The sequence below is a fragment of the Grammomys surdaster genome, unplaced genomic scaffold (genome assembly GCF_004785775.1).
Source record: "Grammomys surdaster isolate TR1022 unplaced genomic scaffold, NIH_TR_1.0 170, whole genome shotgun sequence".
Lineage (NCBI taxonomy): Eukaryota > Metazoa > Chordata > Mammalia > Rodentia > Muridae > Grammomys > Grammomys surdaster.
This window is the reverse complement of record NW_021604618.1, coordinates 19,562,165-19,577,586: the sequence shown is the minus strand read 5'-3', so window position 1 is coordinate 19,577,586 and position 15,422 is coordinate 19,562,165. Positions and strand designations below refer to the sequence as shown.

Genomic DNA, 15,422 nt, shown 5'->3' with positions numbered 1-15,422 from the left:
TGCCCACATTTACTAAGCACAATAGACTTGATGTTGCACTATGACCAGGAAGCAAATAGAGGCCTCTTTGTTAGAACGTAAGGCATTGCACAAACATGGTAGAGGCTCACCCTGTTTCTGTCATCTAAACATTCAAAGCATAATTCTTTTTTATTTATGCCTTAATACTGAAGTCAGGATTTGTTTATGTGTATGTATGAAATTTATATGCATGTGTAGATAGGTAGCCACAAAAGTCAGAAGATGGTGTTGAATCTTGTGGAACTGGAATAACAGTCAATTGTGTGCGGCCTGAAGCAAGAGCTGGAGAACAAACCTAGACTCCCTGTAGTACTCTTAACCCCTGAGGCATCTCTCCAGTCCTGCTCCGATTTCCTTTTGAACCCTTAATATTGCTTCAGTGTCATTGTGGATAAGGCAGAGGTCAAAGAGTGGAAGCACTTACATAAGTGAAGAACACAAAACAAAACAAAACTCCCCAAACGCCTTTGCCTGGAAAGTGATGGGATGGCGCACACCAGAGGCTGTGCTGATGGGCGCTGTGCACACCCGAGCCTTGTTCTGAGATGGGAGCTGTGCATACCTGAGCCTTACACCACTCCCATCTCAGTGCAAGGCTCAGGGTGATGACTAGGCCAACTGGATGGGTAGTGGTGCAGCAGTCCATCGAGGAAGAGAAGAGCAAGGACAAAGGTCTGAGAGATGAGGGCAATCACTGAGAACTGGAGCATCCTCAACTTTCTGGAAAAGACACACTTGGGTAGTTGAGTTAAATTTAGTGCAGATTGTTACAAAGCAACTCAATGGCCTTGCACAAATACGTAAACTTCCTGTTAAATGGGACATTCTTGTATAAAGGGAAACTTATATCCCTGTAATCTGAGTGAACCCAATGATGCCTCAGCAACTCATTAAGTAACCATCCTTAAACCCCCATTTTCCTCTTGCAAGAATATCACATCATTTAGAAGTATGTTGCTTTCATACTTGAGTAAGATTTACTAATTAGCAGGAAGCTCATGAATTATTCTTTTATATTGTAAGGCAGAGTAAAATCACTGACTTCCCACAAAAGGTCTTCTTGGTATGATTTGACATTCCTTGAAAAAGCCACATCTCTGTTACAGATTCTACAAACTGACTAGAACTTTGTTATTATGAAGACTTTTTGTTTGTTTGTTTTTTCGAGACAGGGTTTCTCTGTATAGCCCTGGCTGTCCTGTAACTCACTCTGTAGACCAGGCTGGCCTGGCCTCAAACTCAGAAATCTGCCTGCCTCTGCCTCCCAAGTGCTGGGATTAAAGGCGTGCACCACCACCGCCCGGCTATTATGAAGACTTTTAATGTTGCAGGCCAGGAATCAGAATTACCTTGGGCTAACCAGAATTCTTTTAGTAACAATTTTATCATGCCTCCTTCATGTCTGATATCCTTTTGCCAATCAGGTAAAACCTTTGGAATGTACTAATTTAGCAGATCAGATCATTATTCTACCCTGAAGCTTAAAAAAAAAGTCATCATATAGCATCTGAGACTTTTAGCAATGGTGTCCTTCCATTACAATGCATCTGCCTCAGGTCCCCATGAGTGTTATGTAGGAACCTCATTTATGACTGACTTTTTCTGTGACCATAAGTCTTATACAATATCTTCCGCAGCAGAATGTGTCATTCAGGGCAACCCGAATCCATGTTCCTAGGCCACATTCACTCATATTTGGCTAAGAATAAACTGTTCATATTCTTTTTGGTGCAACAGCTGTGTGTTTTGCATTGATGTAGCCTTTCTAAGAACAACAGGAGGTGGGGCTGTATGTGTATGTGCACGTGTGTGCCTGTGTGTAAAATATATCATTAAAATTCCTTTTTATGAATTCTTCCACAGATTAAGTTGACAAAATATTTTTAAAGCAGGAAAAAGTAGGGAAGAAAGTATGGAGGATACAAAGATCTGTGACACAACAAACCTTAAGGAAAATCAAGGTGACAGCTCTCATCCAACAATGAATTAGCAATTGGTACTGCCCTTCCTTCTGAGTGACACATAGCCTCTTAGCTGTTAAGTTATTTTCTTAGTACAGCCATTAACTCTGAGGAAAGGGAGACAGTAATTTTGACATGTTTAAGAAGTAGCCCCTACTATAAACTGCAATCTGGTTCCAAGGACAGAATTATGAAAGAGCTGACATAGGAATGGCCCATCACTCTTTGAGGAGCAACGATCGACTCACTTGAGATCACTGATTTTCCTTGGCATCAAGGGGCAAGTATCTGCTACGGCTCTGGTGAGAAGACTCACTGTAGGGAAACATCACCAGTGAAGAGCATTTTACAGTGAGGGGCCAGGCAGAGCGGCCAGGCATTAAGGATCCTCCAGTGAGCTACTGCAATCCAATGCTCCCACTTTTAAGGGACTTGCCATGCCTCAGTAAGATGGCTGAATAGGGGTCCAGAAATAAAGTACAGAAGAATAGAAAAAAATGATTCCCTTATGATCTAACAGTACGGTAAAGCAAGCACTTGATTTCATGTAACTGTTCCTATCCTGTGAAGTGTACGTGAAGCCATCATGCACAGGGAAACTCCACCAGGACTCAAGTCAGATAAAACGTGATGCCGACCAGGATGTTCCTCAGGAACATCTCCCAAGTCTAAACCTCTTTCTTAGGAAAGCAGATCCATACATTAAAATTAGGTAAGGATTAAGTGACAAAACCAAAACGCTCTCTAGCTAGCCTATTAGGCTTAATATTACATAGTGGTTTTGAATCATCATTTATTTCAAGTCTCTAACTTAGATCTCAAAGCAGCTAATTTTAAAAGGAACTCACTCCAGCTATTATACATTCACTGATTTTTTTATTATTTATGTGTATGTATCTGTATGAATATACGCCATGTGTTTATGTGTCCTCCAAGTATATTGGATCCCCTGGAACTAAAATTACATGTCATGTGAACAGCCTGAATGAATGGGTGCTGGGAGCCACTCAGGTCACCCAGAAGAGTTAGCAAGCACCCTTAACCACAGAGGAGGCCATGTGTTTACTCCCTTAAGCAGTGTTGTTGCATATATCACTGTATTGATGGCCCGATTCCACTTACCTGCTATAAAACTGTTCTTAAACTTGGTACTGACCTGACAACAACATAAGTAACAACATAAGTATGAACAACATAAATAACTTTCTGAAAGCCTATAAATAATCACAATTATGTGCCATACATGACCAGGGTATACAGTTCATTCTTCGAATGACTACAACTGTAACACAATAATCTAAAAGCATTGCTTGGGTATCAAGATGTTATCACAATTGATTCTGCCCTTACAGTTCTGCCCTTGTGTTCGCTGTATTACAAACTCAAGTACGTAGTGCATGCGCGCACACACGTGTACACACATACACACACACACACACACACACACACACGCACGCACACACACGCACACAAGTTTGCAGTTTGTTAATCATTTGCCACACATCCTGAGGGTGGCTAATTGTTGCAGCTGCAGCATGGGTGCAAACTAGGAACTCTGTAAATTAACAACTAACAATTATCTGGAATCAAGGGTGAGGTGATTAAGCCGAACTGTAGGTGAACTTTCAGCTAGAGAATACAGCTCTGAAGAATGAAACCACATTTCTGATGAAAGCACCCAGTTCCCCTGCTTTTTTCTCCAGTGATTAGCATCTTACACAGCTATGATATGCTCTGAAGAAGTGAAAAGAGCCCTTTTAAATTTCATGATTTGGTTTAATCAGGTAATTCCAAGGGAGGAGAAATCACCGAAACAAATAGTCTACCATCTGATACGTCGAATTACATGATATGACAGAACAAAAGCAGTTACAAACTCATGTGTGTATTTACATTATATACTCACAACTCTCAGCTAGTTGGCTCTATGTGGGAAGATGCATTAAGGACAGGAATTAAGCGGGCTTCCATGGACTATTAGAAAGATGCAGTCAGGCTCCTACTCAAGGGTAATATACACGTGAGGCACTTCTGAGGTCAAGAAAACAGAGAGCAAAATGTACCACACACTTGTTCACAAAAAAACCTGTTCACACAAAAACCTATGCATCTTTAATACAAAGGCTTTTGACTAGATTATTCTTGAAAAAATTAAAAAACTAATAACTTTTGCAAATTTAGCTTTTGGGAGCAGTGGATAATAGTGTACCAAAGCAGCTGAAAGGTTTCTAATTGTCCAGCTGCTGGTAACTGGTACCTTAAAACCCCCTGGAAATTTTCTTTCCTCCCACCTACATTTTGGTTTGTATAAATCACCTCTGCTTGTCTGTGTGTGCACATTTTTAATATTTCCTGTTTGACTCACCTATGGCTCTATTTTCATCTATTAACAACTTTTTTGGTGTTTCCTGTAAGACGCGGAAATGTGATCTGGATCAAATCAAGAGTAAGAGCGACATTTAGTGATGAATTGGTTTTATCGGTTAACTAAAGTCTCCAAGTTATTTTTCAGAAAAAAGTTACACTTGCTCAATGCACTGTTGGACTACAATTAAAATTACTTTAAAACACATTAATCCAAGTTACATGTTGCAAATATAATCAGACATTCAATTTCAACAGAAGATTCATAAAATTCTCCACCATGTTCTCTGCACTTTGAAGACTGACATGAACACTAAGAAATGCCTGTGTGCCACTTACTTAAGGGAGAAGAGCGAGGGAGAGGAAAAGCAAGATTCACCCAAAGAATTAGATGACACTATACACATGAATTGAAAGTGCATTTGTATTATTTCAAAAGCCCATTTTAGGCACTGCTTAATAACCAATGAAAACAGGTCGTTTCAAGTTCTTCTCTTTAAATTTTAGGTCTCAGCTCACCAACATCTACTCAAGAGACATACACACTCTCTCGAGTTGTCATGATAAATACAGGTAATTATGTTTAATTAAAAAAAAATTCTCCCTGACTGGTACTGGGAAGAAAACAGGAATACCATTTTGGTAATGGCTTCTGAGTTAAAGGAACTGGTTATATAAATGCTTCAGTACATAAGTTTGACTGCCAGTTCCAAGTTTCAATAAATATTTTAAAACAGCATGTATAAGAAAAAAGTGCTTAAAATCTTCCAGCAACCATATTCATTTGAGGAAAGACTTATTTACATTCCTTTGAGCTGTTCCTTACCCCTGATTTCTCTGGTGGGCATTGGCCACCCTGAACAGCCCTTCTTTACTGGGCGACAGCATCTCCATCTTTCAGTGCTGGTTTGAAATCATCCAGCAGGTGGCAATGGAGCTCCACAAGCATTCCTGCTCAAGAAATCAAGGGCTTCCCCATAAGCCACAAGCATCCTTTGAGAACTACTGATTCTGAGCAAACAAGCCCAACAGGTGGAGAATTTTCTGATCATGCCATTCAGATGATTTAATTTTCAATATTTACTTTTACTTTACCAGTTTTGTTGAGCCATCTGCTTAAACATTAGACAAGAAGAGAAGTTTTAAAGAAAAGGCCCAATGGCAGTGCCAAATCTGTACAGTGAACAAGAAATCATTCTCGAATCCACCTGCACATGTTTGGAATTGGATTAAACTGTCCATCTAATTCACAAAGGGGCTCAATAACATTGTATCATCAGTTTCTTTTCTGGACTGGCTTGAGTTTCTATTCATTTCTATTCATGTGTGCTAATTATAAAAATCCAAGGTGAAAAAAAAAACCAGTTTCATTATCATAGTTTTTAATGAAATGTTTAAAATTGTAAAGGAAAAAATGGGAACAGGATGGCAAAATCTTAGCAGCAAAGTGGTTAAACAAACTGAAAATATTAATGCACAAACATTAAAATATTAAAGCATGTACGTTGCGTATAAAATACAGTACAGAACCAGGAGATGCACTATAGTGACTAGTGCTTAACAGGAAAAAACTGATTAATTCTGTTCTTCTCAGAAGTATATACACAGTTCATTTCCATGGCATTTCCTATATTGCCAGCAAGTTATTTTCTTTAGTTATTCACACCTTGCTCCAACCTGAATTATAAACCCAGAACTTACAAATATGAATAATCATTCACAAGGAAAACCTGTATTCTATTTCAGCAATAAAAACGAATTTTGAAAGTTAACAGTCTGCTCTAGGAAACCAAGCTTATCTGAAAACGGCAAGGATGAAGATCATCTATCTGTGTAGCAGCCTCCAATATAGAAACAGTAAAAATAAGACTGAAAATTGCTGCTACAGTGTCCGGTTTTGGATTTAGTTCATCCAATTGATTTTTAGTACAAAACTAGAAATAGCCTCTTCTTCATAACATCTATAGTTATCAATATATTTTTCTTCTTTTCAATGTGAAATAATACTTCAAGACGATCTATATACATAATGTTGTCAGTTCAAGCTGTCATATAAATATAAATGCTTTCTTAAAAAAAGTATTTTACAGACAGATAGTGTTATATATACATTGTTCAGTTTGATCTGGGGCAAAAGAAGAAAGCCAACACAAGCCTAAGTGTAACACACACAATGGACTATACAGAAATGACACTGAAAACCTGTAGAATGAGCTTCAAATGGTAGTGTGATTTTCATTTCTATCACTTTAGAAACTTTAAGCCATTAAAAAAAAAAAAAGGCAAAAAAGGCACACTGCTTAGCTTTCTTTCTTTCCTAAGGGAGTATTTTGAAAGAATCCCTCATAAGAGTTTTAATGTAACATTAAAAAAAAAAAAAGACAATTTGACCTCAAAGTATTTTTAACCTGTTTGTTGGAACATATCACATATCACACCACTCTGTAAATCAAACACCCCATAATACAAATGCTCTGCGGCAGGAATGTGATGTACAAGATTTTCATTCACAATAGTGGATTAAATACTTTCCTGGGAGAATTCTGCATATGTCTTAAATGCAAAGTAACTTTGCTCCTGAAATATAATAAAATGCAACTGAAAAGTATTACCATTGTTGTGTGAGTAATAAGCAGAGGATTAAGCTCAGAAAAATCAGTGAAACAGCTGTGCACATTCTGGCTTAGCAGAATGATAAATGGAGGTCTCCAGCGGAAACTGTTTCACACTAACTATCCAGTTAGTTAACAATTCTGCTTTGTAAAACGTTTGTAAATGTAGTTAAGTTCTTTGAAGGAGGAAACTCTGAAAGAAAACAACTTGCTGGTTGAATACCACAGAAACAAAACAATTAAAAGAACCCTCAATTTCTTCTATGTTTACTCAGTCTCTTTATATAAAAATAAGTGTTACATTTCCATCAGAACATTAGACAATTACATCTGTGCTTTTAAAAAAAAAAGTTGGTCACTCAAGGCTATTAGAGTATTTTAAAGATTTTAGATTTCCAGAATGTACAGATATAACTCAATATAAACTGCAGCCAAAGAGAAATGAGGATGAACTTACCAAATCTTTCACATGGATACAAACGTTATTAACTAGATGAGTTAAATACTCAACACATATGGAATGTGGTGGCAGATATGTGCACATCTACCTCAGAACTAGGAAGGGCAAGAAAAGTTTAATATGTCATAGTTCGTACCTTACACTTAGTTAAATATAAACATTTGTTATTTATACATAAAACTGCTTTCAAAAACAACTAATGATTTAGTTGCATTTATTTTATCTCTTTTAATTTCCCAAGTACTAACTCTTCTGTACTGAAATCACTGTCCCTTAGTGCACTTTAGTTAATGTCCTAAAGAATTCAAATCTTTAAAAAGTCCCATCATCTAGTGCATAAATATAAAAATGCCAAAATTAATCCCTTTTAGTTGAATCATATTCTATGTTGACTTTTTGTAGTCAATAACCAGAAATGACTTCCTTCTGAAAATACTCTATGATCTGTCCCAGAACATGCCATGCACTCAGGGAAACAGGCATGGCTAGCATCTGTAAATCACAAGAACTGATGAGTTCTGCTTCCTCCACACATGGCCCCAGTGATACCAGGCAAGATTCCATATTGCTTGCCAACAGCTTCCACAAATCCAAGTTAGCTAATTCCTGGAGATGAAGGTTTTAAGCTCATGCTGGCCCTGGACTGCTTCACCCAGCAGCCTTATGTTTCCCACCACAGCACCCACATGCCTCACCACAGCGATGGCACATTCTCAAAGGGACGTAGCAGCACATACATGGTACAATGAAAGACAGAGCTACCAGGGCTAACCACCTTAGGCAGAACTTGTCATCGCTAGTGTCACACGAACAAGGGTCAGAAAAGTCTCCCTCTGAGTCTGACATACAATGATATAGCATGCTCTCAGCACAGAGCATACAACTAACTTGATATATGCATCTTTTAACTGGATCTGGAGCATCCTGGCATTTCCCCCTGCCATTTTCTTCATGATTAAACCTTTCCTGGCAGTACACGCAGCGAGAACGTTCCCCATCCTCTTTTCTTCGTTTTGACTTAAATTTTAATGAGGGAGGCTGTGTCTTAAATACCACAGAGTCTTTCAGAGAACTTAACTTAGTCTCATCCCCACAGTGGTAGAGATAGTCTGACTTTTTACTGTCTTGTTTAGAAAACGGAACACTGGAGTCAGTATCATCTCTCTCCAAGTCATTTTTCCACATGTCCGGATGTCTGTAGTCTGCATACCGACGTATTAAGATATCTCGAGGATTTATTCTAACAATCTCATCCTCATCTTGGAAGCTGACATGTCTGATTGACTTCAAAGGGACCTAGACAAGATAAAAATTTCAGTAAGGACTATGTTGGTTAATTTTATTTCAATTTGGTGGCATGACTCTACCTAGGGATTCATTCAAGGAGCTCTGTGACAAAGTTTAAACAAGATCAACTCTTCAGCTGGTGGACCATACCCAATCAGATGACACCTAAAACAAAGACTATTTCCCTATATAGCAAGATGAAGTTCTGTCAGCAGGGTTCCTTTGGACACAGGCTCCAGTTTTTCCCTCATCTCCATCCTAATGGCTTATTCCGCATACTTCACTTTTCTTTCTCTGCAGTGCTGGAGATTAAGCCTAGGACCTTATGGCTGCTAGATATGCAGACTACCACTGAGCTACATCAGCTCACTCTCTGTGCCTTTGTATTTTAAGATAAGGTCTCATGAGGCTACAGAGGCTGGTCCTGTGCTCTCACTCCTCTGGCCACAGCCACAAGTAGCTAGTCTTGTAGGTCGGTGCCTTGAGACCTGGACTAGAGTTTGGATTTGTATCCCATTACTGGATGAGCCAATTCTTTAAAACAGAAGCTCCATCTACTCATCCCACTAGTTCTGTTTCACAGATTTTTAGTGCCAACAAGCTGAATGCCACTGCAATACAGCTTTAAATACGTAAAAACGGGTAATGGTTTTTAACTAAAAGTGCTTTATAATGTATGTCAGAGCCTCAGAGAAACTACAGGAAGATTATGGCCTATAAGGTCCTCCTGGTGAGGACTCTGAAAAAAGAACATACTATTGGACACTGGGAAAAAGAAAATGGAAGTGACAAGATCAACCATGTCTGGTAAGCTTGCAAGATAGAACTTGGATGTAAGATATTCAGAAATGCCATAGCTGTGGCAGTTTTCTTCTTGTTGTTTATAATATCGTGTGTGTGTGTGTGTGTGTGTGTGTGTGTGTGTGTGTGTGTGTGATGCATGCATACAAGGACAAACTGAAGGAATTGCTAAGCAATTGGATAATCTCCAGTGTAACCTTATCACAAACACTGGGGAAGTGGAGAGGATAGCAGGCACAGAGCTGGATAAAGTAAAATGCTGCTAACATGGACAAAAGCAGCCAGGACAGGATGAAGACAGAAGGTTGGATGTCTGCATCTCTTCAAAACATGCCAAGAGCACTGTGTGGCTACAGGCATGCTCCACCTCTCCTGTCTCTGAAGGTAGGGCTAAGATAGCTTCTGCAGTTTCAGAGGGAAGGCTCGTCTCCTATTTCAGGAGACCATGCATGTTCTGGTATTCTAAGACCTTGATGGTAGTGAGGATACATGGGTTGAAGCAGAAGCATGGAGGACTACTAAGTCAAGAGCAAAAAAGGACACACACAAAACCAAAGATGATTAATTCCAAGTCCTCAAATGGAATGAAATGCTTATTATGGTTCGGCTTCCTGAGGCTAAGCTAGGACATCTTCATTTCAGCCTCTCACTTCTGTAATGGGGACTATTTCTACCCTACGCTTTCCTAGCACTGTATTCTAGAAACTATCTTCTATTTGGTTCCACAGGTTCACAGCTGGAGAAGAAGTTTGTCTCAAGATGAATTATGTCTCAAGGGTGGTGGATGACAGCTTAAGACTTAGCTAGGACTTAAGAGTAGAAGAGTAGATGCTGGAGCAGAACAAACCTTTGGGACTCTTGGATGCAGGCGCATGTTATTCTGTGTAGAAGGATGTATGTGCTAAATTAACAACATTCCAGTTCCTGTTTGTCCTATCTGATGATGCAATTCAAAAGCCACTTAGATTGAATGGCGTTTAGGCATACAGATGCGGCAGACACATACTAAGTAAGTCTCGTGAACATTTTATCCAAACAGGAAGGAAATTACTCTTGGATGCTAAACTGCGGCATTTGAGAACAGGAAATAAATGAACATTACTTACCCTGGTTTGGGACTTTAGGCTCCCACATTCCTTAGATATTTGCCGCTGTACATATTCCATACTTCGGCTCTGAATGTCTAGGCCTTGCTGACCAAATGGTATCTAAAATTCCAATAATTTCTATAGTAAGTGACAGCAGTATAAATTTCCTACTTTCAACAAAACCAAGTACAATATACATTTCAAAACTATAAAGTCACGTCTAACCAGCCCCCATGCTCAACAACCCCACAAAGCCCTCTCTGTTTTTTTAGTATTATTTATTTATTTATTTTTTATTTATTTATTTAATGTATATGAGTACACTGTAGCTGTCTTCAGACACACCAGAAGAGGGCATCAGATCCCATTACAGATGGTTGTGAGCCACCATGTGGTTGCTGAGAATTGAACTCAGGACCTCTGAAAGAACAGACAGTGCTCTTAATCACTGACCCATCTCTCCAGCCCCCTCATAGCCATCTGTAACTGAGTTTCAGGGATCCAAGCTCTTTTCTGACCTCCACAGGCACCAAACATGTGCATGATATAGAACATATATGTAGGCAAAATACTCATACACACAAAATAAATCTTAAAAAAAGAAAAGAAAAGCAGAATCACTTCTTCCCCCATTTTACTTTTGAACAGAAGAACTATGCTGCTATTGTTGTAAAAAATGCATTTAAAAAATCCAATCTAGCAAGTAATATCTTACAACTACCAAACAAGGGGCAGAAAGTTGGTATGGCGGCCATACCTCTAACCTCAGCACTCTGGAGGCTTCTGCAGGAGGATCACCAGAACTTAAGGACAACCTCTAGTCTGGACTGCAAAGTAAAATCCTGTCAAAGCAACAACTGCTGACTGTGTGATAAATAACACAGCACGCCAGGAGAAGAACTTCTGTGTGGGGAGTGTTCTTCAGCAACAAGAATGAGCATCCACATGTGACACAATAGTGGCTGCTGGGGCAAAGAAGTGGGGAAGGGGACAGTAACCCTGATGGGTTATCCGGAGTGACGGAAGCACTCTGGAATTGAATAGTGGTGATTGTACAATCTTGTAAATATATCAAAACACCAAATGTTAACTACCTTAAAAAGAGTTAATTTTCTGGTATATGAATTATGCTTTTTAAAAAATCAGGAGGGCAGTCGATGTCCTGATTTCTTAGCTTGAGTCATAAAGAATATTTAAGAATGGAAACAGATTGTGGTTAAAATTTTATTAGAATTTTATCAGAATTACTTTTTAGAATTCCCATACCAATCATTATTCTCAGTGTTTCAGTCATTCTGGATTCTCATTACTGTTTGCACTGAAACATTCTGAGCCAAACATTGCCACATTTAATAAAAGTATAAGTTGAAACTGAAACTGAAACTAAAACAACAGTAAATGGAAGAGCATTACAGAAAGGGAGTTAAGAGAAAAACTTTTTTGCCTTAGTATAATGACCCCAAGTTAAATACTAAGTACATATTCTTAATGGCTGGGGATACAGCTCTGGGGCAAAGCATGTGTCTAGCACATACAGAGCTCTGGTTTTAATCCATAGTGCTACAAGAAAACAAAATCCCAAAATTTCCTGTAATTTTTTTTTTGTAAGAATAGCCTTTCTTTTACAAAGTAACAATCTCCAGTTTCCCTTATTATCCCTATTTTACTATCTCAAAATTTATACATACACACCCATATAAACACATACACATTCTGCAACTATCCAGATTAATGGACCAATAAAATAGGTATTGTTCTCTCATGTAATATGTAAGTAAAAAGACAAATGGACAATGTTGTTTTTAGACTCTTTTAACAATGATGCTAAAAGACACATCTCAAATTAAGTGCTGCTTTTGAAAACACTGGAAATTACATACTATTTCTACAATCTTTAGAATAATTTGCCAGCTGAAAAACCAGAGAAGATGGTTTCTCAAACTTTTGAAGGATTCCACTCATAATGACAATAAAATACAGAAGAGTAAATATGACATATAGTCCCTTTTCCTAAAGAAAATGTAGTTAAAAGAAACAGAGGAAGAACTAAGTAGAAGGATATATTACTCTCAAGAGTGACACCAAAGTCTCCCTAAGCTAATGCACAGATTCAAAACAATTCAAATATAAAACACACCAAAAATTTAAAATTAAACTTAAGTTATCAAGCTGCCAAGTTCCGACATTTTCTGCATATCACCATTTCTTACAGAGATGAGATTCTAAAGTAAAGATGAGAATGGTACAGGTGCAGAGACAAAGGGGCAACACATCACCAGAAACACCAGAAGCAAATCCAGGCACACAGGGAAATTATGTGACACAGGGCACTATGCACCAATAGGGGAGGCTCTAACAAATCAGTTCTATGTGGGAATAAAGACAACGGAGTTCCACTACAGAAGTGTGGATGTTGTTTACTCTTGATAAATAAAAAAACATCATTAACAAACCCGTAATTTTATATATTAATCCTTGACAAATAAATGTATAGCATTAAAGGAAACTAACCCATCAAATTTAACTTCTATTGAGACTGTTACCTGTCTTGTTCTGTTTACAATCTCAGAGATCAGCAAACATTTCAATTATAAGAGACTAGGAATAATACTGTTTTCTTTATTTAATAAAATACTTTTCCTAAGTGCTTTATGTATCACATTTTATCACCATAATCTCATAACTTTTGGAGGTAAATTCTGGTATTATCTAACTTACAGAGCACAACACTAAACAATGAAGAGGTTGTAAGGCATTTACCTGACAAAAGAACTTGGTTCCAAAATAGTGTAAGAATATCCTTGCAAATCACTAAATAAGACCAAACAACTCAGTATGATCATTTCTAGGTTCTTTATAAAAGAATTCCTAAGTGGTCATTAAACACAGGAAAATAGTTTGCTCAACACACTAGCAATCAGAAAAGTAAAAATTAAAATCACAATACAATACTATTTATTTCCACCTACTGATTACTTCAGAATAAAAGAAAGGAGGAATAACAGAAGTGTTCTAGGAAATGTCAACGGCCTGGGGGAATGCAGATGGCAAAGTTACTTCAAATTGCTTTTCAATAAAACTGACAATGTATAAAAATGTTCAGTGTTGTCTTTGGTTTCTTCTTATACAACCCAGTATACAACTATGTACTTAAATTTATGAAAAACACACTAGATAAAACTCCAAGGTGTTTGCCACAGTATGAACATTCAATGAACCTAGTGCCAGTTCTCTGCATTTTTTTCTTTATTTTTAATATGTGTGACTTTTCTACCAGATCACAGATACCTTTGCTCATGGTGCTCTCTGTAATGGAGACTGCATGTCTCTTCCTGAAATCAACTGTGGAAGTTCTAGGCTCCCTCTATGTAACCATTATATAGTTTCATACCATGGAAAAGAGCAGAGGGCCTTGGTGTTCTGTACCACACACCAGCTTTTCTATACAAGCTGTACATGTGAACAGTATTCATTTTCTCACCTGGCTGACTTGGCTTTGCAAGTAGACTCTTCTGGCATTCAGGTCTTCAAAGGGTAACGGTCTTATGTCTGAGCTTCTGTAAGGATCACTGGTAACAACTGTCTCTTGCTGGAAAAAGTGATCTTTCACTAGGGAACGGGAAGTGTCCTCTTCAGTTGTCTGATAGGAATGACATCAACAAAGAAAGATGCTTCAACAAAATTAGTAAGTCTATGTCACTGCCATTACTATGAAAGGCAATTCCCTGAACTCAAAGTACATGATAAGAAGAAATTTAGAACACAAACTCTGTGAACGAAATGGACTTTCTTATTTGTTATAATTTAAAGGAAATGAAAGGCTACTGTTCTGTAGAAATCTAATGATGACTTTTAATTATATTGAGAGCAATACAAAGTCATGGAAGATGAAGAAATTAGGAGGGAAATACAAATAAATATAACAATTTACAAATTAAAAATTGAAAGCACACAGTAAAAACTATACTGATACACGAACAACAGTAGCCCATGATTGTGTTAAATGAAATGTGGGCCTGAACCTGTGTTGGCTTACAGACACTTACATCGTCACACTTAGGGAGGGAAATATACTCGATTAATGAATGACAGTCACTTAAGACACCGTTGCAAAATGTCGCAAACAAAAATGAATATAAAATAAATGTTACATAGTATAATGTAGCACACTGTAAAATAAACACTACGTTTCTCCATTTCTGTTGAGTGTATGTGTATTATACTACTCATTATTGTCTCCATTAATGCACAATTATTTGAGAAGAAAATCTGACAGTCAAGTAGACATGGAGGAGTATTCTGACTGGCTCAAATTATTACCAAAACTATTCTAAAATAATTTGGAATAACCTTTATAGTGCTAGTAAATTTAAAGTTTCAAAATGTGTATTTCATTACTTAAATAAGTTTTAAAGAGTTTACTAATACTACTTCTAAAATAAACAAGTAAATTACATAAACTGACTGGGATCTTTTAAATTCCTAAGTAAAACTCTATTTTTTTGCTCCGTAATAATTGTCTCCAGTCATTAATTTCTCCAGAACTAACCTTTTAAATTACAAATTAAGTGTAACATTTAAGTGAAAAGCAGTCATCATACCAGGAATCAAGCAATTAAAGTTTGAAATATACATGAGGACCTACTGCCAAGTAAAACCAATTATGTCAAAACCAGCTAACTTATATTGTGACCTATGTACTAACAGTTGTCCCAAAATATGACAATTAATGCTAAATTACTGAAAGGAAGTTGGCTAAAACACTGTTACTCAGAGCAAAAGAAGGAAGGAAGGAAGGAAGAAAGGAAGGAGGGAGGGAGGGAGGGAG

The 15,422-nt window shown here is 37.6% G+C and overlaps 1 protein-coding gene across 1 annotated transcript in view; it reads right to left on the bottom strand.

Moving 5' to 3' along the window:
- Positions 1 to 3,737: 3,737 nt before the first annotated feature.
- The window catches only part of Spred1 (sprouty related EVH1 domain containing 1), a 69,885-nt gene continuing 58,200 nt past the window's right edge, over positions 3,738 to 15,422 (bottom strand). Inside the window, exons 5-7 of the mRNA XM_028766909.1 lie at positions 14,076 to 14,234; positions 10,613 to 10,714; positions 3,738 to 8,714 (exon numbers count right to left, since the gene is read on the bottom strand). Coding sequence (XP_028622742.1) covers positions 8,067 to 8,714; positions 10,613 to 10,714; positions 14,076 to 14,234 — 909 coding nt within the window. The 3' untranslated portion in view covers positions 3,738 to 8,066. The remainder of the gene's footprint in view (positions 8,715 to 10,612; positions 10,715 to 14,075; positions 14,235 to 15,422) is intronic.